The sequence below is a fragment of the Rhinolophus hipposideros genome (assembly GCF_964194185.1).
Source record: "Rhinolophus hipposideros genome assembly, chromosome: 12".
In the NCBI taxonomy this organism is placed as follows: Eukaryota; Metazoa; Chordata; class Mammalia; order Chiroptera; family Rhinolophidae; genus Rhinolophus; species Rhinolophus hipposideros.
The window spans coordinates 44,656,641-44,684,631 of record NC_138058.1 but is presented as its reverse complement, the minus strand read 5'-3'; the positions used below and the strand labels follow the sequence as shown (position 1 = coordinate 44,684,631).

The 27,991-nt window shown below is 38.1% G+C and overlaps 1 protein-coding gene across 2 annotated transcripts in view; it reads left to right on the top strand.

Annotated features, from left to right (window-relative positions):
* MSH2 (mutS homolog 2) overlaps positions 1-27,991 on the top strand; it is a 70,729-nt gene that overhangs the window by 22,399 nt on the left and 20,339 nt on the right. For both annotated transcript variants that reach the window (XM_081069754.1, XM_081069753.1), the window contains 2 exons: positions 4,224-4,423; positions 24,703-24,812. In XM_081069754.1, coding sequence (XP_080925880.1) covers positions 4,224-4,423; positions 24,703-24,812 — 310 coding nt within the window. The remainder of the gene's footprint in view (positions 1-4,223; positions 4,424-24,702; positions 24,813-27,991) is intronic.

Genomic DNA, 27,991 nt, shown 5'->3' with positions numbered 1-27,991 from the left:
CACTGGACAAATTTAGAGCATGTTAGAGGGAGGAGAAGCATGCTATGAGCTGTGTGTTTATTGTTAGTTGTTTTGAGGTTTTTAAGTTAAATATTGAGTAACATTTCTTTTTTTTTAATTTATTTATTTTATTGGGGAAGGGGAACAGGACTTTATTGGGGACTAGTGTGCACTTCTAGGACTTTTTTCCAAGTCAAGTTGTTGTCCTTTCAGTCTTAGTTGTGGAGGGCGCAGCTCAGCTCCTGGTCCAGTTGCCGTTGCTAGTTGCAGGGGGCGCAGCCCACCATCCCTTGCCGGAGTCAAGGAACTGAACTGGCAACCTTGTGGTTGAGAGCCCACTGGCCCATGTGGGAATCCAACCTGCAGCCTTCGGAGTTAGGAGCATGGAGCTCTAACCGCCTGAGCCACCGGGCCGGCCCTTGAGTAACATTTCTTATGAAGTATGTAGAAGGTATAAAGAACATTACTATTACCGTTAGTTCTTATGTGCCCCTCGCTGATATTATTACCTTTTCCCTTAGAGCACTCTCCTGGATTTTGTATTTTGCTTTTCTTTATAGCTTTATCATATACTGAATGATTTTTGCATGTTTTTAGACTATCGTGTGGAATTTTATTATGTCTTCTTTCATGACTGACTTTTTCAATATTATGTTCCAGTGATTTACATGTATTATTGTTTGTAGATGTATTCATTGATTTTTATTGCTGAATATATTCCATTACATTAACATACAATAATTTTCAATTTCATTTTACTATTGATAAGCATTTGGGTTGTTTCCATTATTTATTATACACAGTATGATTACCTTCTGTTACTGGTTTATAGAAATTTAATTTTGATTTAGTTAATGTCTGAAGGAAAATCATCGGTGTTGAGTTTTTTTGGCCTATAATTTTCCTATTTTTAGATGGCATTTTGCTATCAAGTTATTCTTCATAAAATGAGTTAGTGTTCCCTGCTCTTTTTTTTATTTCTATAATCTGGGATAGTTTATGTAAGACTGGAATTGAATTTTTGATATTTGGTGGAATTTGCCTATGAAACCATCTTAGCTTAGTTTTCCTTTTATGGGAAGATTTCAAATTACTGACTTAGATTTTTAAACTATCATAGGATTACATAGTTTTTCTATTTCTTACGAACATTTTTTAATATAAAATTAATGTGATTAATATAGCAGTCTTGTGAGAAACATAAGTCTCCAAATAGAAGTATGCTCCTGTAAATATAGAGATGGTGGTGGTGTTTATGTGATTGTATATCATGCTTTTTGAGGCAGTGTACTTGTAGGGTCCCTGGACTTCTTTTCAGGTTACATTATCCTTTTGTGCAAGAATATCTTTAGTAATCTTTACTAAAGATTACTGGAGAGGTCTGGAGGTCATGCAGTGAGTGCAGTTTCTATGAAATAAGCATTGCTCTGGCCTCTGAAGAACAGGAGGGCTTCCAATCCATTGCTTTCCAACCACTGTTGTCTCTACTTCTAAATCAAGTTTAGGGGAGACTTCTTTATTCTGGTCTCTGGGTTGATCTGCTAGCTTCTTTGAATTTCATTTGCCTTCCTATCCAGCATGCACCACAAAGGCATCTGTTTTTCCAGTGCTTTCATGGGGACCATAGAATTTCTTGCCCCATTAGTCCTTTGTCATACTTGCCCCTCTCTTCTTAGCTTTCTTTCTCAAATTAAAAGTTGCTACAGAAGGTCACACAATGCTGATTGGACCTATTGTGTTTTCAATCTGTCTAGCTCTCATTGATACCTGGTATTATGATACTTTCTTTTTTGACTCATTACAGTGATGAGTCTAAAATTTTTTACTTCCCCTGAAAGCCTTCAGCTACGTCCTGCCTCTAAGTAGATGATGACCTCCTTAATCCTTACAATCTCAAAATGTATCTATATTTTCAGTCTTTCACTCTGTCTCTCTCAAAAGAAGAAATAATGCTTTTTGCTTCCAAAGCCAACAGTCTTTCCATTTTATCTGATTATAGTTTTTTCCTATTCCTTCTCTGCTTCAGTTTTCTTCCAGTGCACTCTCTATTTTTCTCCCTTCATTCAAGTTTTTGCTGCTGTTTCTCTTTCCATTCCAAGTATACGCCCTAGAATCCTATCTTGGAAATCACAACTATCCAGAATATAGACAAATGAAGTTCCCCAGAATGGAGTTTTCCAGCTCCCATAGCAATTCCTTGTTTCATATCCAGACCACATTTCATTGCGTTTGTAATTCATTGTCACTCATTACCTCTGTAAGGTGAAACCTCCTTGTCCTCCGCTAGACTGAATATTCCTTAAAAGCATGTTCCTCTCTTTTATGTCTTGCCATACTTTATTTTTCTTTTTTAATCTTAGGCTTAGCAGAATATTTTCCACTTAATGTATCAAATAAGTGGTTCTGATTACATTAAACTATGTGAAGCACAGAAAAGAGACTCAGAAACTTGTAATTGCGATTTTTTAAATACCAGATTTGTCTTAGCCATATAAATACACTGTCATGAAATTCCAGTCAACAGTTCTTACAATGAGAGATCAAAAATTATAGTTTTAAAGAAAGGACACAATGTTGATTTTAAATATACCAAATATTTCATGATTAATTTCATGATTTAATCTGTTGGAATTTTAGAGATTAACTGACCCTAAAACATTATCCTATATTCCAGTCAATATGCAAATTAATGTATCAAATTGTGTACAGCTGAATAATTTTATTGGATAGGAATGACAGGTATACTATGTTATGCCAATAGTAACTTTGGTACTTCTAAAACTGTGATGGAAAAGTGCCATTGTCATGGAAACAGTAGCAGAACAATCTTTTAAAAAAATGTTAACCATCACATAAACTTGACACTGTAATTAATTCTGAAAAGGCATACTGAATAGACTTGTGAAACTAGCAATTTATTAGGCTTGTAATGATACCTTCACCAAAGACTGAGGGCGTTTTATATATTGCCTTGTCCTATGTGTTTTAGGAACTTTTTCCTTCCTTTGATGTTTTACTTCTTAATACCCTTATTGGAACTTTATGCTCTTGAACAGTGTTGATTACTTCTGATTCATTTTCTGGTCAATTTGAGAGGAAACAGTGCCAAGATACTTGGAACAGGGAAGACATAGGAAGATTCTTGATCAGAAATATCTTCTCTATGGATTCTTACCATTTATCTAAGAGTGGCCTAAGATTTTAGGATTTTAGGGAAAGAAGAGAAAAAAATGAAGAGGTGTTCAGCCAACATCAGGTTTCTTCCTTTCTTCAGCCCTTACACTTCTCTTTATCAAGAGAGCTCAGGATTTTCTTGTGTACATAGAAGTCTTGGAAAACTCATTGAAATTTCACAGCTGGGGCCCTCCCCGAGGGATTCTGTATTATTATCCACCTACTAGTGATTTTGATGCTGGTGATCTTGGACCAAACTTGGAAAAGCCCAAGTAGAGCCATAGGCTTAACTGGAAAGGCCCACATTTGTTTTATTGGATTTGTGACTTTGCATCCGTTCCTCATTGTTTCATTTTTTCAAATGCAGAGTACATGCCTTAGAAATCTTTTCTGGAGCAGTAAATCCATGAGTAACTTTGGATGTTTGTTTATAGCCCCAGTGACTGGTTCATAATAACAAGCTTGGTAGAGAATATTTTCCCAATAATTTGGCATTGGCTACAACAAATAAGTCTGCTGCCAGCTGCCTAGATATTGACATTGTATAGAGTTTTAGTTATTTTTCTCTTAATCTTTTAAAAAGTGAATTTTTATTCAGATTCCTTTAAACCAGTGGTTCTCAACCTGGGGCAATTTATAAGACCTGATAGAATTAAGTATTGGATTTGGCAATCTTCTTGAATTGTAATTCTGTTTCATTAAAGATTATAGTTTACATGTGTAGTATGTATCAGTAACAATGGTGTCCCAATAATGAAATTCTTCTATTTAAGAAATATCAGTTTGATGAAAGTAAAAAAAAATTGGGTATATTTCAGTATCTTAAGATAGTACTTAACATTAATTTGGTTATTAACTAATTAGAAAGTACTTACTTACATCAGTGTTACAGAGCTTTCCATCCTCTATAAAAAGCTAACATTTCAGAATAGATTCAAGCTTCTTACTGGAAATTTTTAGTTCATTTAGCTGATTTAAGTACCTGGTTGACAAATTTTAATTTTATACTAAAATATATTTATGATTAACTCTAGTGTAATTTATTTCAGATTAAATTTAGTGGAAGCTTTTGTAGAAGATGCAGAATTGAGGCAGAGTTTACAAGAAGATTTACTTCGTCGATTCCCAGATCTTAACAGACTTGCCAAGAAATTTCAAAGACAAGCAGCCAACTTACAAGATTGTTACCGACTCTATCAGGGTATAAATCAACTCCCTCATGTTATTGGGGCTCTGGAAAAATATGAAGGTAAAATGTTTTTATTTTTCTTCACTCGATGTGCTTAGCAAATGTACTGCCCTTACGTATAGCACATGTGGTTCTGGTGACTCATTCTGAGGTTTTCTAACAACAGGTTGGTATTGAGCTATATATAGCTACATCACAGAAGTCATGGGACAACTTAGAAAATTGCATTTTAGAAACGAGTGTTAGGGTGACTGGGTTTATTAATAGTAACAATGACAGTTGAATGGGGTTCAGTTGCTAAAGAAGACTCACAGGATCCCGAACGAGGGTGCTTACAAATCTACAGTTTGTTATAGGACAAGGATACAGTCCAGCAGCAGCACTAAAGTAAGGATAGGCATCCCTCACGGCAAGGGAGCCAGAGAGAGCAGGTATAGCTTTCTACCAGGTGTCCTTCCTTTTGAAACCGCAGTAGTGAGGTGAACTTCTCAGGTCAGGAACCAATGTGTGCAGAGCGCCTTGGAACCGGGGAGGCTAAAATGGAGTTTTGGCTGGGCTTTTTAATACTTATTTTACTGGCCTCGTGGCCACATTTCTGACCTGTAACTAGGTTCTACAGTAGAGCCCTCTGGGGTTCTCACTGACGAATGAGCAATCATAATAAATAATGCTAAAAAGATGAACAAGGCACCCTGAATATCTTACAAAACAACGCAGTAAGTATATTTCATGCCTTGACCAGGGGTTATTGCCATGCAGGAACTTGAAGAAAACGGGCACAGGCTAATTCCAGGCCTGCTGGAATTAACCTTTTGTGGCGGGCCAGCCACCACGAGTCGAAAGGTCCCTGAAAGGGGGAGTGGGAAATGAAAGAAAGAGACACTCACACAAATGATGATGCGGCCGGTCTTCAGTGATCTCTGAAGCACCCTGTTTAATTATCTTCACCAATATATACCCTATGGGTACGTGCAGTTTAACAATCACATGTTTGCATTACCTCACAGAAGGTAAATTTCTAACTTCAAAGAAACTACAGAGTCACTACAAAACTCCCCAAAGTAATTAACATATGAAAGAGACTACCATTTGCCCTGATAGCCATCAGTTATCTGTGTCCGGGGAAACCGGCCACTCCCACCTCATTCCTCAACAACTTGCAAAGCTCCCCAGGTGTTTTGCAGAGATAACGTTTTAGAAGCCAGACCACAAGACTCCTGAGAAACAAGAAATCATGGCTCCCCACATCTCCCCCTTTTTTATTTTAAAGCTGCAGAATTCTTCCTACAGCAAAAACAAGGTGACGGTGCCTGACTTAGGCGTTTCAAGATATCCTTATCAACTTGCCCGTCTTCGGTGCTTGTATTAAACAACACAAGCCCTGTCTTAGGCGTTCAAAGGTTCTTTAAAACTTACCCGTCTTTGGCTAACCCGTCCCTTTCAGCATAGGAGGGAGAGGGGATTAAGGCCTTGTCTTAAGTTTAAGCTGATGAAGGTCAGCTCGCAAATCCAGCATTTGATTAATGAAATGCTTAATGAGGATGGGAAGTAGGCACAGGATTACACAGACACAGATGCCCAATGTAAGAAAAACCAAAACAGAATGAACAAGATTTGGCATAGAAGGCATAACATTTTTAAGAACATTAATAAAATCTGAGGCAGCCTGGGCAGCATCAAATTTCAAAGGCTCAGCTTCTCTCATATTTCTAATCTCATTATGAAGCTGAAGCATAATTCCTTGAAGATGTAAACGAACCCGATTCCAATTATATTGACTGATTATACTTTTTAGAAGTGACACATATCCAATGATATTCTGAATGACACTCCAAATAAGATCTAACTTTTAAACTCTGAATCACATCTCCCATATACTGAACCTTATCATAAAGGGCATTCACCTTTTGTTCTAATTTTACATTAACATCTTCTTGAATTCCTAAAGCCAAAGTAACATTCTTTGTAAGAGCATTAACATAATGAGCATTTTGAATAGTTTGAGAAAGAGCTACAGCCGCTGTAGCAGCAGTTGCAACAATAGTGACCAAAGCCATAATTCCTGCAATTAAAAGTCCTATAAACCGTTTTTGTCTGCTTAAGGCATACTCAATTTCTTTAAAAATCTGCAAGCTTTTTTCTGCATACCAAGGACCAGAAATATTAACAGGAAGCATAACAAATGAAGGTTGCTTAAGTACCATAACTTGAGTTCCCTGAGGTACCCATGAGACACAATTTGCAAGAGAACAATTATTGCAGGATACATGAAACTGATTCTCTACAAAATTTACATTAACATTTCCAATCAATAAAGCATAAGGGGAAGGAACACAAGCAGATACATTAACAGTTTTAGTAATAGTAGACCAGTCTCTAGTTCCATCTTTTAAAACAGTCACAGGAGTACAAGGAGTACCTGATTTACAAAACTCAACCATTTGAATAACCTCATCCATTACTCCCATAAGTTTCCATAAAGAATTTTGCGGATACTACGCATCAGAAATCCAAGGTCCAGCAATCAATTCTCGGGCCCATCCTGACCGATTACTTCTCGACCATTCAATAATGTATCTGTCCGTTCCAGGAATGTCATAACGAAAAGAAGCATTGCCTGGACAGTCTTTCCATGGAACAGTCTCTGTGTTCAATCTTAGTCTCTTATTTTTATGTGTCCATCAGCTGTTGCATTGCTGAGGGTCATCAGCATCATCAGTAGGTGGAGGGTCCACATGTCGCACCAATCTTTCTGGCAGCCACCGAGGGCTGTCTGCATCCTGTGGAAAAACACATACATGTCCTCGGCCCCATATGAGGACCGGGTCTGGGCCTTGCCACGAACCCGTAAGTGGGTCCTTCCATTTAACCAAGGCCTGAGGGCTGGCAGAAGGATGCCAAAAGCGATCTGCTGCACTCTTGCCATAAGCATCCAAAGTCAAAAAGTTTAGAGAATGAGACAGGTAATTATGAGGCGTCAGGGGATATAACTCCCCCTTTTTTATTTTTTGTAAATTAATTTTTAATGTGCCATGAGTACGTTCAACAATCCCTTGGCCTTGGGGATTGTAAGGGATGCCAGTAACATGATTAATTGAAAATTGTTGGCAAAATAAAGCAAATTTTTTGCTGGTATAACCAGAGCCATTATCTGTTTTAAGTTTTTTAGGAGTTTCAATCATAACAAATGCAGCAAGACAATGCCTAATAACATGAGAAGTAGCCGCTCCTGTTTGAACAGTAGCCACAACAAATAACTTTTTAGACTCAGGCACATGAGTTACATCCATTTGCCAGAGAGATCATTAGGACGTAAGCCTCGAGGGTTAACTCCATAATGAGGTACAGGCTGTAAATGTGAACAGTTTGGACACTGTTTCACTATCTGATGTGCTGCTTCTCTGGGGATCTTACACTGTAATCTCAGGCTCTGGCTATTTTGATGATGAAGGCTATGAGCCTATTGTGCCTTTTCTATTTGAGTTAAGGCAATGAGCTGCGTAGCAGAATCTGCAATTTGATTTCCTAGAGCTAAAGGTCCTGGAAGATTAGAGTGAGCTCTAATAAGGCCAATATAAAATTTTTTACAACGCAGCTGAATGGCTTGTTGTATCTGAAGAAACAAGTCCTGAATAACAGGATTACTAGTGGCAATAAAAGGTACAGTTTCTAAATTTTTAACTGCACGGACCACATAATGGCTGTCAGAGAATAAATTAAAAGACTGGTTAGCAAAATCAAGCAATACCATATGAACTGCTCGCAGCTCAACTATTTGAGCTGATGCTGGAGGCGTTTGTGTCTTTTTGATATTTTGTTGATTAAGCACATAAACAGCCACTCCATACTGAGGTTTAGAATAATCTAAAAAAGAAACATGCTGTTGTTGAATGGCTTTTTCAACCTTAGAAAGAGCTTCCCTTGCAGGCTCAGTAAGAGACCTGAAGGAAGTTGGATCAGAATCCCCTTTTAAAATTTCAAACAGCGGTTTTAAATCTCCAGTAGTTAAACCCAAAGAAGGGCGCAGCCAATTAATATCTCCTAACAACTTTTGAAAATCATTAAGAGATTTGAGATGATCTTTTCTAAGTTGTATCTTTTGTGGAGAAAAATACTGAGCAAACAGCTGAAATCCCAAGTAAGAGTAAGGTTCACTTCTCTGTACTTTTTCAGGTGCAATAACAAGACCTGAGGTCAGAAGATGTTCTTTCATGTTTACAAAGCAAGCTAATAATACCCCTTCTTTCTTGCAAGCCAACAATATGTCATCCATATAATGAATGATATAAACAGAAGGGAATTGTTTTCTGGTGTTATCAATTGCTTCACTAACAAACTTCTGACATAAGGTGGGGCTGTTTGCCATGCCCTGGGGAAGGACTCGCCACTGATATCTTTCCATAGGTTCTTGAAAATTTGGGCTAGGAATGCTAAAAGCAAATCTCTTACAATCTTGAGGATGAAGTAATATATTGTAAAAACAGTCTTTCAGATCTAACACTATTTTGTAAGTATCCTTAGGAATAGCAGAAGGATGTGGCAACCCTGGCTGGAGGGCACCCATGACCTCAACAGTCTCATTAACTTTTCTTAAATCCTGTAACAACCTCCATCCTCCTGACTTTTTCTTAATGACAAAAATAGGCGAATTCCAAGGAGAAGTAGATTCAACCACATGGCCTTTTTTAAGCTGCTCCTGTACAAGCGCTTGAGCGGCTGATATTTTTTCTCGAGTAAGGGACCACTGATCTATCCACACAGTCGTATCAGATTTCCAAATCATAGCCTCTGCTGTTTTTTGGTGGAGTACAGGTAAATCTATGACCCCCGGGGAAAATACCCCAAGCCTGTTCTTTGTAAATTAGGATTAGGCGAAATGGGTTTCTGTCGAAATGGGTTTCTGTCTGTCCCATTCCCTGGATACCTAAGCCTTGTCCTGGGAGGAGCCCTTGATTAAACATTTGCTGAGTCACTTGAGTGCTTGGTCTAAAAAGATAAACTCCCATATTGCTCATAATATCCCGTCCCCAAAGATTAACTGGGAGGCCAGGGATAATATATGGCTGAAAAGTTCCCTGATGTCCTTCCTCATCTTGCCACGACAAAAGATTACTGCTCTGTTGAGGGGAATGAGATTGGCCTATGCCTTGTAAATTTTGTGCTAGTAGTATGTGTAGGCCAGCTAGAAGGCCAATGCTCAACAGCTATACAGGAAACATCGGCTCCAGTATCTAGAAGTCCTTGAAAATTTTTTCCATTTATTTTAAGTTGTAAAATTGGGCGATCTCTCTTTCTCTCTTGAACCCAAATCCTTGATCACCATGTTCCTGACCTTGCCTAATTTTTCCTACTTTAATACGAGGCAAAATAATTAACTGAGCAATGCAAGTCCCTGCAGGTATAGCCGAGATGTGAGTCATGATCTTAATCTCTCCAGTAAAATCCTCATCGATAACTCCTGGAGAAACCTGAATTCCTTTTAAGGTAGTACTGCTTCTTCCTAATAATAAACCTACAGTTTTAGGTGGTAAAGGCCCAAAAACCCCTGTGGGTAAAGCTTGCATTCCCATCTCAGGAGTTAATACGATATCGGTGGTGGAACACAAGTCCAATCCTGCGCTGCCTGTGATGGCCCTGAACAAATCTGTGATGTATTTCTTTTTTGGGACTCGTGTCCTGTCTGATTCTGACTCTGCTCCTGAGTCTGCAGTACCCCCTAACATTGTTGAGTCGGGGCCTGGGGCTGGCCCCTCACCCAGTTTCCCTGAATCGGTTTTCCATCTTTATCTGTTCTGGATTTGCATTCATTAGCCCAGTGTTTTCCTCTCCTACATTTAGGACAAACACCTGGAGGCTTTTTGGTAGAAGCAGCAGCAGGAGCCGCTGAATTTTCAGGTTCAGCTCTGCGCGAACATTGAGCTGCTCGATGCCCTCTCTTTCCACAATTAAAGCAAGCCCCTGTGCGACTGCCTGCATTGAGTCTTGCCTGCTGATACATAACCTCCTTTATGGATTTTCCTTGTAAAGCTGCAGCCATAGCTATACCTTGAGAAAAGGACGGTCCTACATCAGCGCATAAACGGATAAAATCAGATAAAGTTCCTTTCTTTCTGAATGGCCTGATAACTGCTTGACAAGCAGAATTAGCATTCTCATAAGCAAGCTGTTTTTCTTCCTTACGGGAAGAATCAGGCAACATTCTCCAAGCATCCTTAGCTGCTATGGCAATTTGGCCATAAGCGCCAGGCATAAAGTTCATCTGATTTCCTAGATCGGCATACAAGCCTTCTCCTGCTAGCATGTCAAAAGTAATAGGAATCTGTCTTAATGCATTCTCATTAGCCTTCATTTTGCAATTTTCATAAAATTCTGACTTCCATAGAAGATAATCGCCTCCGGAAAGGCAAGCATGAGCTATATGCTTCCAATCTTCCGGAGGAGTAGCATCATTAGTCAAAGCATTTAAAATTGCCATAGTAAGAGGGGCAATGGGGCCGTACTGAGTACAAGCCTCTTTTAATTCTTTCACTTGTTTCCATTGAAAAGGTCTCCACTCCCTAGCCCTGTTTCCTGCTTGATCAATTCTATCAAAGAGAGAATATACTCCAAAACTTTTTGTGGACTCTCCCTGCTTATGAGCCTCCTCACAGGCTAATTGAAGAGGAGAGCGTACAATTGAATCTGACTCTGATTTAACATATCCTGGCGGGGGCTTTGTAAACTTATCCCAAATCGGCGGCTGCGGTGGTAGTAATGGGGGATCCCATATGCGAGGCTCCTCAGGAGGTGGAGCAGTGGGATTATTCACAGGGGGATCCCCACCCCCGGGATTCCATGGTTCAGTAAAATCAATCAGGGGAGGTTGAATATTATCTTCCCCAGTGTAAGGCACTCGGGGGGGTCCGAGGCAATCTTCTCCCTCTGTAGCAACCTTAAGTTTCACTAGCTGCCTTTGAAGAATCTTTATTTGCTGAGAAAGTGTATATATCGGATCTGCAAGCTGTCTGCTCTCTTGAGCCGCGGCCACTACTGGAGGATATTTTTCCTTAACATATTTAGCCGCAGCCTCCTCCAAATCTTTTTGATCTTGCAAATCTAAATCTTCCCAGGACTCTTCTGATGGTTTCTGACTAGCAAACTCCTTATTCCGCACAGGAGCTTTACCATGCAGGGGAGTTCCCTCCCCCTCCTCTCCTTCCTTCGGAGAGGTGGCAGATACGGGAAGTTCCACATTCCCTGCCTGCTTCACCTTTTCCAGCCTGCAGCCCTCATGTCTAAGATCTAAACAGTCTCTAATAAAAGTCCATAATCCGAATGTCTCCACCGGGACCCGTTGAGGTCCGTGGGCAGTATAATAATCCTGCACTCGCTCTCCAACTTTCTCCCAGGTTTCCAGGCTGACGGTACCTTCGTCTGGAAACCACGGGCAAACTTCTTTTACAAATTCTAAAAATTTATCTAACTGTTCTCTGCTCACCCTGCTGCCACGGGCGGCGAGTAATTTCTTCAATCCTCTTACATAAAGGTCCTTGCTGCTAGCGTGACCCATCTCTTTTCCCTAACCTCGGCCCTTCTTTCACACAATGAAAACAATCACTCACACACTCATTCGACCGAGGGGGACCGTGTCTCACTCACCATGCATCCAATGAAATAAGCTCCTCTTTGCGAGCCGGGCCCTATCCACACGGTGTTCCTCACTTTTACCCCCGTATCCAGGCCCCACGTTGGGCGCCAAGTGTGGCGGGCCAGCCACCACGAGTCGAAAGGTCCCTGAAAGGGGGAGTGGGAAATGAAAGAGACACTCACACAAATGATGATGCGGCCGGTCTTCAGTGATCTCTGAAGCACCCTGTTTAATTATCTTCACCAATATATACCCTATGGGTACGTGCAGTTTAACAATCACATGTGTGCATTACCTCACAGAAGGTAAATTTCTAACTTCAAAGAAACTACAGAGTCCCTACAAAACTCCCCAAAGTAATTAACATATGAAAGAGACTACCATTTGCCCTGATAGCCATCAGTTATCTGTGTCCGGGACAACCGGCCACTCCCACCTCATTCCTCAGCAACTTGCTAGCTCCCCAGGTGTTTTGCAGAGATAACGTTTTAGAAGCCAGACCACAAGACTCCTGAGAAACAAGAAATCATGGCTCCCCACAACCTTTTCCGCACACCTATGAAAGAAAGTTAAGACAGGGTCTTCATGCTCTCTGACAGGTGAAATCAAAGTGAATTTATCAGAATAAAGTGAGCAGAGTCACATATAGTTAATGATAGTTATTGTATAGTTCTTAACTGAACATAAATTTCTACAGTAAATATTTTAGTAATTATAGAGCCATATGCCTAATACATAAAGCATTTTAAGTTTGAGTTAAAAAGCAACATCTCTTAGAACTATGAAAAACCTTTCAATATTATGAGAAAGCTTTATTCTTCTTTTGCAAATAGACTTATAGAAACAACTTTTTGATGACAGGGTACAAAATAAGGATAGATTTAATGTATATTTTATGGTAGTAACCTTTTCCCTTATTTATCTAGCAAAGTGTAAAAAGATAACTAACTGCTTATCTTTTCAAAGTACCAGTGTATAAAAACTATTCCCATTCTAGTCAAGGCTCCTTATTAGACTAATGAGACTTAAATACCTGCATTTAGTTCCACCAAAGTGGAATTAAAGAAAATGAGTTTTTTTTTTCAATTCCCACACTTGTTTAGTGTAGCTTAATAATGATTTATCCTTGTGCCTCAATTTCCTCATTTTTTAAATTATCTTCTACTTCTATGCTTTTCTGATTTCATAACTTCCAGCCCCATTCCAACAGTACCACCTGGAAGCAAGGGCATTGACCACTCTTAGGGTTATAATCGGAATACAGTTATAGAGATAGGCTCTTTAATTCACTCTTACCACTTACCCCAGCTCTTTTGAACCTTTTCTCATGTCTCTTCCCTTTCAGAGTAAATAAATAGACTTTTATTTCCCTGAGAAAGTACTGACCTTGAGTTAGGCACTCCCTTAATTTTCTGTCTTCCATGTCCCCGTCCCCACCGCTTTACTTATTTATTTCCCATTTCCCTTTCATCTCTCTACTGGCTCTTTACCACAGAAAGCATTGTAAAAATAGTTCACATCCTATTTTTTGAAAAAAGCATCCTGTGTCTGTGTCCTCTTCTTGTGCACCTATCTCTCTTTCCATTCCCAGGCAGGTTTCTGAAAGCCTGCATTTCTGTCTTTCATTCACTCAACTGGCTTCCAGCCCTGACCACAGTGCTGAAAGGGCATTTGCTAAGTGACTGCTGCTTGCTAAATTCAGTGAAAGTGGTCCATTCCTAATCTTACCAGGTTTCACTGTTGACAATCTTTTTTTCTTCAATTTTCTTGAAATACAATGAACATATAACGTCTTATTTGTTTAAGGTGTACCACAAAAAATTTAGTTAACATCCATCACCCACAGCTGCAATTTTTGTTTTTTCTTGTGATGAGAACTTTTAAGATCTACTCTTTTAGTTCACCCATTTTTTCCTCCAGCAACCAGCAGTCTGTTCTGTTTTTATAAGTTGTTTTATTACATTCCACATGAGTGAGATCATACAGTATTTGACTTCCTTTTTTTATAACTGAGTAATATTCCTGTGTGTGTGTATGTATGTATTTATGTGTGTGTATGTATATATCTCTTGTTCTTTATCCACTTATTCGTTGATGGACAACTAGGTTGTTTCCATTTCTTGGCTGTTTTTGGACACACACACACACACACACACACACACGCAAACACACCCCAAATGAGAATTGCTGGATCAGGGGGCGGCCGGTAGCTCAGTTGGTTAGAGGGCGGTGCTCTTAACAAGGTTGCCAGTTTGATCCCCACATGGGCCACTGAGCTGTACCCTCCATGATGAGATTGAAACAACTACTTGACTTGGAGCTGATGGATCCTGGAAAAACACACTTAAAATAAGTTTTAAAAAAGTTAAAAAAAAAAAAGAATTGCTGGATCATATTTTTTACATTTTGCTTGAGTTTTCCCCCTACTTTGCCCCCCGTTCTATTTTTGGCCCTTTTTTCACTCAATATCAGGAACTTTACAGCTGGGATTCTGAATGAGTTCTTAGAAATGTCCTGAAATTTTATGCAAAATTTTGCATATATGTATTTTTTCTGGAGAAAAGATCTATAACTTTCATCAGATATTCAAAAGTATATGTTAACCCCTTTCCCACCCCCACCCCATTAAAAAGGTAAATACTTCACTACACATTCCTTGGGTAATCTTTGTCAGTCTCTGGGATAAGCATGGAAGTCCAGAGTTGGGGTTGAGAGTAGCTTGGCTCTCTTCTTCAACTCCCCTGCTAATGTGTGAACTAATGAATTTGATGAGTTTTGCAACACGTCAGCAATTCACTGCTTTTGCACACTTAAGTTATAGACCTGTGAGAGATCGTAACAGTATCTAAATCAAATGCTTCACATTGCCTATTTGGCAACTGATGTCTGGTGAAGGTGTTTGAAGTCACTTCTCCTAGAGGAGGGAGACTGTTCCAGGTGGTGTGTTGCTAAGAGCTGTGTTCATCTCTTTCTAAAACAGAACATTGGGGACCCTACGTGAACCGGTCTGACCTCTGGAATTTTAACAAAACAATGGAATAGCATTTTGCAGAGTTCAGCATATCCCCTTAGCCTGCTGAATCATGGAGAAAGCCAAAAGTAGGGCTAATATATGAGGAAAATGAACCAAATGCCTGTCTTTAGAAGCAAAATCATGACGTAGAAGTTTGAAAAATATATTAATATATTGCTAGAAATTCTGACATCTTGTGATGTTTTTGGTTTTTGGTTAACTTTAGATTTAGTGATGATGTTATTGAAAAAAAACAAATTCAGAGTCAGCAGAGGGCAGCAACAGGATGGAAAGTAGATTTGCACTGTGATAAAAGCTCTCTAAATCATCTTTAGCCTATCAGAAATAGCTATTTGAAAAATACACTTGGCCTCCTTGTTTCTCATTTCTCTTAAAATTGAAAAGTTGAGGTAAAACCTCAAACAATGGTATTATACATTTAGGGCAAATTTCTGATAGTGCTTGAAACAACTCTTAAGTATGCAGATCATTTTATTGATGATTTGTAATGATATTGTAACAAGTATCATCCTGAGGTTCATAACTCTTCCCTCTCCCCATATCCAATTAATTAATCATCTGTTGCTGTTTAATATACTTCTCAAACACCTCACATTTCCTATTTTCCCTTTCCTGGTCTGTGCCTCCTCCTCAGTGAACTCATAGAAATCTTATTAGCACATCTGATCATGACATCCCCCTCCTTCACTTCAGAACACTTTGTTTCCCGTAACCTACAGGAAAAGGTCCTTGTTCCTTCACACAGCCTTGCTGCTGCTGCTTCTCCAGCCTCCCAGGCGCTTCTTCACCTACACCCTCTGCCTCAGTACAGTAGTTGCAGTCTCGAGACATGCTGTGCCCTGTTACGCTTCTGTGTGTGTTTGTTCCCTTCTTAAATGTCCTTTACTACTGCGTCCACATGATGAGCCCCTACTGGTATTTTCAACAATGAGCTCTGGCTGCCTATAGAGCTGAAAGTTTCTTTCTCAGGTTTCTATAGCACCTTGTGCTTTATTTCCGTTGCTCTTTTACCACAAGTAACATGGTAAGCAAATCTAATAAGTAATCGCATTTCTTATTTGATTGCTTAGTTTCCTTCTGAATGGAAGAGAATATAAGATCGATTTATTTGGCATTTCTGGAAAGGAATCTACTTTACTAATTTAGCACTTTTTAAACTTCAGCCTATCAGCCTATGAAGCCACTGTTTAAGATTTGGTTGGATTTTGTATTTTGGAGATACTTTCTTTGATTTTCATCTTTATCAGTTTATAAAAGCAACATAAATTCTTGCATAAATTCTTTGCAACATAAATTTTTTGCATAAATTCTTACCATCCAAAGATGATAATCATTCACATTTTGGTATATGTTGTTTCAGGCTTTAAACAAAATTATATGTAGTCAGTTCTGCTGTAACACTTGTTTGGAAAGCATAGATTTGTTCCAGTGTGGTTAATATATTAGGGAATAATTTGAGTTTAATGTGAGTTTTGCATTACTTATGCACAGTTTTGTCTGTGGATAACACTAGGTGAAAGCAGAAAATTGCCTCCAGTTTTCCCTTTTGGTCTGCATTTTAGTGGCAACTATTTATATATTCACAAATTGTTTTTCCAGGAAGATTGTACTAATTTACAGTTCCTCTCATAAAGTTCACAGGAAAATTTCTTTGCATCCTCACCAACATTGACCATTTGCTTTTTGTTACAGTGATTAGTTAGTACATTTTGTTGGAAATGTTTGGTGGGATCTGGGTCATTTGAATGGAGTGACAGAGACATAGGGATATGACTTTTAGCCCAAGAATATACTTGTAATGTGACAGCTTTTATCATTGGAGATGGACACTGACGATAGTGCGGGTGATTATCTAACCAATAATGGGAAGAGAGGAAAGTAGACGTTAAAACTGCTCTATCAAAAAATGAGATACGAAAATTGTTGTAAGTGATGGGTGAGAGGAAGGAAAAATAATCTCACAAAGTTGGGACTAACACGAATATAAAATGATACTCAAATAATCAATGGCATCAGAAGAAAAAGTTAGTATAGAAAAGAAAAGTACTATTTTGTCAGAATGACTAGCAGTAAAGGAGAAAGTATTACAGAGAAAATATTACTTACAAATGGAGGAACCAGGTCAAGTGGCTGTGCCTAACAGAAGGGATGACATGACCATAAAATGTGAAAAGAAGATGAGTAAAGGAAGAGGGCAGGGGCTGTGAGGAAGGGTAACAGGCCAGTACAGTGACACCAAAAGAAGAACAGAGACAGCCTTATGTTGAAGGTCATTATTTAGAGTGATTAAATTATTTTGATATTTTGCTGTGATTCACCTGCATTTCTGTTGTTGGCTGCTTTGCTAATTTGATAAATTTGATAATTTTGATACCAAATTTTGATTATCAAATTTGATAATTTATTGGATCCAGCTTCATCTTTGTATGAATACTGAAAACTTTCATTAGCAGTATCTTAACCAGCCCTTTTCCCACTTAGATGGATTTTAAAATCCACTTCATAAATATATTAAAAGGGTCAGATAAAGTTTAATTATACTTAATAAAATGTCTGGATTGGAATTAATATTACAAAGAATTTGTAAAATTAGTCAAGGGAATGTGGGCATAGAATAAATTGTTTAAGTCTTTGGTAATTGGAACATGTCCTTTTATTACCTATTACCAAAATATTTAATAGAATAAAAAGTGTTAACATTAACTTTATGATTAATTTAGACTTTAGGTTGATTTTTCTCAGTCATATAGACTATTTTGAAGAGTCAGATTCAACAGACCTGTGACTAGTACTAGGCCTTGGATCTGAGGTGTCAGGAGGGCACCTATAAGGAGGTACTTCATATGTGCTACGAGAACTAGTGCTACTTGATCTTTTAACCTGATTAGAAAGTCTTAGTGTCTTTTCTTATTTTGCCAGTCATTTCCTATTATTTCTCAGTGATTTTAAATAAAATGTAAATGATTTGAGAAGACAGTTACCAATAAATTAAATGCAGTTACATGAGTAGACAGTCTGCTTAGCAACCTTAGTTTTGCCAGACACAGGTCTACAAAAGGCTTCTTTGAGGTGGGGAAGTTTCTTTGAGGTTTCTTTAGGGGCTTGGGGCATAGTTGGTGGCTGTCTTGTGGATAAGACCAGGCATTGCCAGCAGAGATGCCTAAAGGGGCCCAGCAAGTTGCAGATAAATGAAACAGAATGGTTGATGAGCTAATGAACTCATGGTTGTGACTAAAGTGCACTGCTATTGGTTAGATCGTCCAATACTGCTATATGGGAATTCTGACCGAGGGTTTTGCAGATGATCCTGTTTCATTGTCTAATCTGAATCATGTCTCTAAACTCTACTTTTAGAGTTCTCTTTCTCAGTAAATGGCCCCATTATCTACCCAGGTACCTACGCCTTGGGAATCGGCTTTTACTCCTTTACTCCCTATCATTGCATTCACTCAGTCACCAAGTCCTAATGATAACACATCATAAATATTCTTCACCTTGGACAACTTTCCATCCCCACTGCTAGCACCCCAGTTCAGGCTATAGTTGTTTCTTACCTGAACTACTGCCATCCTCCTATTCCTCTTGCTGCCCCTTGTCTTGGCTGACTTTAACCCATTGTCTTTGCTCCAGCCAATGGTCTTTCTCAAATATAAATATGTCATTAATCTGCTTAAAACCCATTAGGTTTGTTTTGTTTTTTTAAACTGCCTTTAGGATTAAAGTCTAAACTGGCTTAAAAGGCCCCTTATAAATTGTTGCCCTTGCCTCTCTCTTTATCCTTTCCCTCCTGGTACTCATTGCTGGTGTTTCTGTTTTGGTTATATTTTCATTGTGACTCAGTGCATACCTTAGTGTATGTGTGTGTATGTGTGTACGTACATATGTACGTGTGTACGTGTATATATAAAAACAATTACATAGTAAACTGTAGAAAACTGAAACAAACAACCCTACTATATACTTGGACACACTTAATTTCATTGAAAAAATGCTAAATATTTACTAAATTTTATGATGGAGGAAGGTCTGCACTTTGAGAAAACAAATTGCATTTGTGTTTTGCATCAGTCCAAATGAACTTGAACATCCATCTGATGTCACATATGCTGCACAGTTTCTTCCGCAGGCCTTTGTGTGTGCTGTTTCTTTAGATGCAGACAATCTGTCCTTTCTGTCTTACCTGGCTTTGTTCTCATCTTTGGATTTCACTTTAAAACTTATTTATTTATTAAATTTATGTTGGGGAACTGTGTGTTTCTCCAGGACCCAGCTCCAAGTCGTTGTCTTTCAATCTAGTTGTAGAGAGCGCAGCTCAGCTCCAAGTCCAGTTGCTGTTTTCAATCTTAGTTGAAGGGGGCACAGCCCACTGTCCCATGTGGGAATTGAACCGGCACCCTTGTTGTTGAGAGCTTGTGCTCTAACCAGCTGAGCCATCTGGCTGCCCCTAAAACTTATTTCTTTGGGAAAACTTACCTTGTCCCTATTTTTGGGTACACTACTGACCTGGTTATGTGTTTTCAAAGGACCCTGCTTTTCCCTATCATTATACTTGCCACCCTTCTTTGTAGTTAGTTGTTTGATGGCTTTGTCATCTCTCCCATCCCCTACCCGATCTCCCTAAGAGTACACAGCATGTGCATGAGGAATGAGTATTCTAGCCCCGTTCCTTACATGCAGTACGGTCTCAGTAACTTCTTTGGGAAAAATGAAGGTACCATTTAATGTGTTAACATGTGAGAGGGGAAACTGAAAATTTAGCAGTGTGAGAATGGGAAACTAATTATGAATGGTTGTGCCAGGATTTCAAGATTTTTTTGTCTTCCCTTTGTTATTCAAGAGATTCTGAAAGCTTACAGTGTTATGTATGTTAATACTTTATAGTCTCTGTGCTGATAAAGGCAAAAATTAATTCTTTGTTTACATCATAACAAAGAACTAGGATCCAGAGGCTGTTACAGAAGATAAGGAAATAGAAACAAATAACAAGAAGGTTCAGCAAACACTGGAGTACTCACCACTGCTGGTTGCTTAGGCTGTGCTCGGATGTCAAAACAGTCTTCTCTTTGCCTATAAACAGCAAGGGCAGCAGACATTCAACAAGTAGTTACACAAACATAGAATTTAAAAAGTTGAGATGTAATTGACATATTAGATTCAGGCGTACAACACAGTGATGCGATATTTGTGTATGTTGTGAAATGATTGTCACGATAGTCTAGTTAACGTTCATCATCATACTGAGTTACAAATTGTTTTCTTGTGATGGGAACTTCTAAGATTTACTCTCAGCAACTTTCAAATACACAATAAATATTATTAAGTACTCAGCATGCTGTATATTGCATCTTCCAAAAATATAATTTTGATAGATGTTATAAAAGGAAAATTTTGAAGTGCTATAGCAAGAGAATGCCACACTTTTTTCTGATAATACACATGCCAAAGTAGTTTTCATTGGTGTTTTGCTACTTGCACATTAACTGTTCTAAATTCACTAAAGGCGGTCTCCTTAGTATTTCTCTTGAGTCTATGAATAAGGCATGAACATAGGTAAGATGGAGAAAATAAGTCCCAGAATTAGTGTTGATACATCAGTTAAGGTTTAGATTTAGAAGTTGGTCTGGGCAGCCTTCCAGGAGTATATTTTAATGAGCCACTTAACTCTCGATAGACTCACAGGCTTTCAATTTATCCTGGAATATGTTATAATTTTTATCATAGTAAATGATGATGAAGCATTTAACAGTGATTAAATTATGCTTTAGGTTGTTACAGGAATGTAAGTAGTTAGGCTTATTGCAGCAATTGATGAGGTACACAGCAGCATTCTTAAAAGTGACATCTTCCAGGAGTTATATATGAATCTGGCTGCTGACAGTGAATTTGGAGTTCTTAACAAAAATTATGTAATGACTAGATTAAGAAGCTAGCAGTGTTTCTCCGTGTGATCTTTGGTATCCTTGCTGGATGAGTGTTGTGTGTATTAAAGCTAATTAATGACCAGTGATTGATTCTTTCATCATTCTCTTGTTCCCTTCCTTCATGAGGTCATTCATTCAACAAATAGTTATTGATTGCCTACTACTGATTGCCTACTTATTTCCCTGAAAATAAGACCTAGTTGGACAATCAGCTCGAATACGTCTTTTGGAGCAAAAATTAATATAAGACCGGGTCTTATATTAAACAAGACCCGGTCTTATTTTACTACAAGACCGGATCTTATATTAATTTTTGCTCCAAAAGACCCATTTGAGCTGATTGTCCGGCTTGGTCTTATTTTCGGGGAAACACAGTAGTGCCAGGCATTGTTCTAAGAGGTACTATGGTAGATAAGACTTATAAGGTCTCTGTTCTTATGGATGTTCTGTAATAGTGGAAGGGTGGAGGGATACAAACAATAAATCAATGAACAAGAATTTTAAGTAGTAATAAGTACAATGAAGAAAGCACAATATGTTGATGTGATATAGTGACGTGGTGGGGGCCAGGGAGACACTAAGTCTGGTAGTCAAGGAATTCCTGTCTAAGGAATAGCTCTCTACAGTAAAATTTGAATGATGAGAAAGGAGCCTGCTGTTAAGATCTGAGGGAGGCTAGTGGGACCAGCTAGTGCAAGTGCCTAAGGCTGGCACGTGGTCTTGGCTTGTTGAAGGACGAAGGAAAGCTAGGGTGATCAAGCAGGGAGATGAAGAACAAGGGCGACGTTGGGAGGAGTTGATGCCAGAGAGGCAAGGCCTATCTGAGGTTTTTAACTTTTTTGTGTGCCATGGACCCTTTTGGCTTCTAATGAGACCTGAGAAAATGGTGGTTTTAAATGCATAAAACACATAGAGTTACAAAGGAAACCAATTATATTGAAGTACATTTATAAATATAAAGCAAATTCTTGATAAATATCCTTTTATGAACATATTAAATAACATGATCTGAATGAAGTTCTACTAACTTTAATTTTGAACTAATGAATTTAAATGATACTTCATTATTTCCAAAAACTATAATATGATCTGAAAATATATCTGAGATTTTGATTGATGACAAAGACAGGTACCGGCCAATACTACAGTGGTTTACTTCCTACGCTAATGGAAGGAAATGCTAGGTTTTAGTTAGAGGTTAGAGAACATGAAGAAGAAATGTACTTCCCTTCTATGTTTATGTACTATGAATGCAAGGGTCTGTGGTCCTTGGGTTAAGACACTGGGATAGACTGTGTAGGGTTTTCTAGGCTGAGGTAACTACTGGAGAATGGAGTTTATCAGAACCCAGCTGGTGCTCATTAATTGATGAGTGGATAAATAAAATATGGTATATCCATACAATGGAATATTTGTCAATAAAAAGGAATGAAGAGCTGATGCATGGAGGTACAATATGTGTGAATGAACCTTGAAAACATTATGAAAATGTTATAATGTTACACTAAGTGAAAGAAGGCTGTCACAATAATGATCCATTTATAGGAAATGTAGGAAATATAGGAAATGTAGAATAGGCAAATCTGTAGATACAGAAAGTGGATTAGTGGTTATCTAGGCTTGGAGGAGGGACAGGAAGTTGGAGGGAAATGGAAAGTTACTGCCCCTAAGTACAGGGCTCCTTGTTTCTTTTGGGGGTGATGACAGTGTTCTAATAAAATAGATTGTGGCGATGGTTGCAAAATCTGTGAATATACCTGCAACCATTGAATCGTACACTTTAAAATGTAGGATTTTTTGGGTATTTGAATTACAGCCTGATGAAGCTGTTATTTTTAATTACAAAACCATAATCAATTGAAAAAAACCCAGTTGGAAATTGGCAACTGGGATTCAGTACAAATTACAAACAGGAGAAAGAATTTAAGGTGCTAGTGAAAGCTTTCCGGATAAGGAACAGGGAGTGCAGAAGGGGCTTCATCGAATCTAAGAGCTGTAGCAAGGTAAGCCAGCGTGTCTGAGGGACTAGAGGACATGTTGAGGATGACAAGTTCTGAAGTTTCTTAAGAGGTAAGGTAGTTCTATAAAAATACCACGTGTATTCTTGGAAAACCTCACCTTCTTTAACGTCATGTGGTAGAAACATAACAGACCTTATAATAAAAATAGGGTTAAGGTAGACCTCAAAATATATGAATTTTGGTAAATGATTACTAACGAAAGCGTTACAAACTTGAAGAAAAAAGGTAGCCTGCATGAACCTCCATTGCATTTGCACCCAGCACCAGCGTTGGATGACTCTTTGCAACCTTCAAGTTTGGGGCTCTTGTTTCCTTCTTTGAGATGCCCTTTGAGGGCATTTGCTTCTAATAAAGATCAGCTTCATCAAAGTTAAAAATCTGAACCAGGGTATAGAATTCAGTCAAAAAAAATATTACACACCTCAAATGTTTTTGCGCCTTTTATCTATAGTCAGCTTTCCTGCATGTTTTAACATAGTGGAGTTATATATGAATCCAACTACTCTGAGATCTTCATATATTGCTATACTTACTTTTTAATTGTGTGCAAGTTTGCTCTTGATCACTTCAAAACAGTGGGCTGGGGAAAACAATTTGGTGAATCAATGCTACCTCTGTGTTTTGCTGGTGTAGTCCCCCTATTTACTCATGGCGTATGAGCTGATTCAGAATAAAGAACTAGGCGTGGTAGCTCAACAGACATTAGGTGGGCAGCGTGTTGTTTACCGGCCGTCTAAATAATGTTTCACACATACGCACTATTTTCTAAATATGTATAGATGCTGTTGTGATTAGTAATAAAACAAATTCTTAAAATGATTTTGTTGAGTTCATAGTTTTTCATCATTTTTTCAATCAAGAGCTACTACTCATATTTCTGGAAGAGGTTGGGAACTAGTGTTTACGGGTAAAATGCAGAGTGCTAGAGGTCAGTTGCAGAATTCTTCTAAGAGAATTTATTGGAGCAGAAAAAAAAATCCTTTGCAGTGTAAGACTATAGTAATACATTGACACTTAAGCTCCTGTTAAGTGTTAAGCACTATGCTAAATGTTGTGTGAAGTTATCTCATTTATTCATCTTCTTGGTGGTTATTTTTGTTACTCCCACCACAATAGACAAGGAAAAGGGGGCTCAGAGGAACGTGCTTCAGATCACAAAAGCCAGTAGCTAGCAGAGCTGGGATTGACGTCTAGGTCTTGACTCGTGTGTTTTACATGGTTGACTGTTACTTCACTTACTCCTCACATAATTCCCTGGCATGTACTCTTAAGTGGCATCAAGCAAAGTTCCAGTTTAAATACTTGTCTTGATTTAATCTGCTATTGGAACTATTGTTAAGGGAAATTAGGGATGTAAGTAAGTTAAAGGTATTTTATTTTTATGACTTGAGTTATTAAAGAGTTACTAAAACTACAAAGAAATGCAGTTTATTTAGTTACAGTTAATGTCACCTCTCGTCTCTAGTACTCCTTCCGAGGGAGATTACAGACAGATGGGAAAGGCAGTACTTATTACCGTGGTAGGAAGCTTTGGGCGACAGATTGGCTCCCTTTCTGTATAACAAGTACTGAACATATTTCAATTAAAATGCTGGGAAAATAGTAACTTTGGAGATCTGCTGTGCTATTTGTGCCTTTGGATTAAATGATGCTCATTATCTCAGGTAGATTTTTATGATCTGTAGTCTTATATTTTTAAAAATGGGACCTTTATATTTCTTTTTGATTTCTTTTAGGAAAACATCAGACGTTGTTGTTGGCAGTTTTTGTGACCCCTCTTATTGATCTTCGCTCTGATTTCTCCAAGTTTCAGGAAATGATAGAGACAACTTTAGATATGGATCAGGTATGTAATATACTCTTTAATTTAAGCAGCAGAATATTTTTGAAAAGCAGAGGCATATCAGAAAACTTTTCATTTCTCTTTTTAGTATGAAATTTTGACACTTTTGGGTGGCACCTTTCAGATAGCAGATGTAAGATTAAGGGATAGATGGGGATAGGTTTTTGTTTTTGTTTTTTACATCATTGCAGTGGATAAAAATTAAGAAAGATTAAAAGAGGAAATGAATATTGGGCATAACTGGCCTGGTGAAGGGACACCTCATAAATAAAAGGTTTCACATATGCAAGCTGAGTTTTGTTGAATTCTGAGAAGGAAAATTATAGTTACTGTAAAAGGAAAGAGGATAGAGGTAAAGACGGAACATGAGAAGATAACTTCTCTCTTGTTTACTTTCCACATAGGGAGGTCTTTGGGTGAGGAGGATAGAGTATGTGTGTGTCTTCTAAATGCTTGTTGATGTAACTAAAAAGCTAGCCATGACTCCAAATACATTTTTGTTCCAAATTTCTAATTAGTTGAGAAAAACACTTAGGATTTAAGTTATTTATATCCTCAGATCTTTAACAATTTTAAACAACGATTTATATGTAAATATAAAGTGGGAATAGTTTCTAAAATAGTTGAAAATATCCTTAATGAAAATGAATTTAAAGGCAAAATTTATGAAATAGTAAAAGTTTTGTTTTGTGCCTGCTAAAAGTTTGTTTGTAGAATTTAATAGGGGGCCATTGAATGTAGTACTATTGTTAAATTATGTGACTTTAAAAATATTTTGAAAATTTCCCACACTAAATTTCCTGCTAAAAAATGATCATGTAGGAAGTATGTACTCACATTATTCAAAGGTAACAGTTTGGCTTGCTAATTGTTAGATTTTTTTTTGCATTCTTCTTAATGACTGAATCTGAGTTAACATTTGTCCTATGTGAATTGATTTGTTTTGGTTTTTCTGGATTATTAACTGAGGCTGAAAGAAGTTAAACCCTATTTACTCTGTGCTCTTTGGATTTCAGAAGTGCTTGAGTGTGTGTGTGTATAGGTATAAATGCTTCACTTTTCTGGTGATATTTTGTCAGTGATAAGGTAATCTTCCATTTATCTGTAGGGTAAGCAACCAAAAAACTTGATTGTTCACCACTTGTGTAGGAAAACATTCATTTTAGCTATTGTTTTCCTCTGTAATGTTGCTATTAGTGGAATGATTTTAGGTGCACAACTTTTATCAATGGGAGGCCAAAAAAACTGTTTCAGAGACATCTGGAGGCTGAAACCATCACCACCTCCCTGCAGCTGAGGATGTGGCCTTATCTGTGGGCAGAGTTGGATATTTGTAAACATTTCTTTAAGTGAGAGCATGTAAAGGTGTAGTTCTCCGTGGTTAACAAAAATTCAGACAAAAATAAGGAGTTGGGATGGCAAGAATTGAGCTTTTCAATGTCTCTGCAGCTGTACACACTTAAAGGAACCCAGAAGCCTGGCAAAGTCCTGCTGAAATGCTGCAGTTGATTTTTCCCATGTGGCCACCTTTATTCTTCTAGTTGCCCTAATACTGGGGGTCTCAAACTAAGCATGTATCAGAGTCATCCAGTGGCCTTGTGTTTTAAAACAGATGGCTGGGCTCCATCCCCAGAATCACATTTTTATAGGTCTGAGGTGAGGCTGGAGAACTTGTATTTCTAACATGTACCCAAATGGTGCTGCTTGTCTGGGGACCACACTTTGAAATACTACTTGCTTAATACATCATTAAGCAATGCGTGCTTAATACATTCGACAATGCGTGTTTGATTTTCTTCCCAACAGTTTGTAGCCTAGCTGAAGTGCAACACTCTTGGGCAATCACTGGGTAATATCTGGCCAAAAATTATTTTGGATGGTTGAAAATGTTTAAGAGTTTCTTAAAATGTGTGGCCCCTCTATCTGTACAGATCCTCATTCACAGCCTGTCCAAAGGATGCCCTGCCTTTTGGACAGTTAAAGCTGTCTTCCTGCAATGAACAGTTTGTTTAAAAAGACAGCAATATAATAAAATCTTGGATACTTTTAGTTTGTATTATGCCTTTTCATTTCCTTCTTTTTCCCTCCCTCTCTCCCTCCCTCCTTATTATGTAGCATTTTGACTGTATAGATCCATCCTTTGGGATCTGTACCTGCTTGACAGCAAGTAAGCTAAACTTCCCCTCACAAACGATGATGTACCATTAGTGATTTAATGGGCTCCCATTTGTAGTTTTCATTTAGTGTGCTTGTAGGTCATTTTTCAAAATGATATTATAAGTTTTAAGTGTTTTTCTTTATTTGATGCTTGTCTACTTACAAACATAACACATGGTATTAGAACAAACGATACAAACAAGTATAGAGGCAAAGGTAACCATCTTAATATTTCTTTCCTTTTTTTAGATGAACAAAGTTAAATTAACAACCTGGTGTGCCTCCTCCAACTCCATTATACTAACTTGCCCTACTGTGGGTTAAGGACTTTTATTTGACCTAAAATACTTGACACATACCTGTTTACTCTGATTGTAAAATAGTAGTAAGTGTTAATTCTTGATGCTGTGGGATTAGAGTGTGTCTGGATTTTGGGAAGGTAAGCAGTGCGGTTAGATGAATATAGACTGGAAAAGAAGAGGTATTTGTTCTAATTTTATTGCTGTCACTTTAGATGTGACAAACCCCAGTTTCTTCATCTCAAAGGAGAACATTAAGCAGTTAACATTGTAGGGGAGGAAAAATTTTCCTTCTGCTTTCTTAGGTTCAGTGTTTGAGGGCCTACGAATTAAACTGACGGAAAAAAAAACAAAACAGAAAGTCCCACACAGATTAATAGGAGAATAGACAGATTTTTGAGTTCACAGAAAAATGTGACTCAAAGATTAGAGTTTAGGACTTCATTTGTCTAAATAGGGGAAAGGGGTTGGGAGAAAGGGTACACATGGGAAAACAATTAATTTCTAGGAAAGATACATGAACCCTTTGGAGACTAGATGGGAGATACAGCTTCCACTTTCCTGGTTATGAAACTCCCTAGGAAGAGATTTATGACAATTGAGTTCTTTTGAGAGACTCTGCTTATAGGCAGGTAAGAGAGCTCAGAAACAGTCTATTCTCAAATGCTTTTGTTTCAAAATAATTTTTATTCTCCACTGGCGTATTGTGGGCCCTTCAACGTTAAG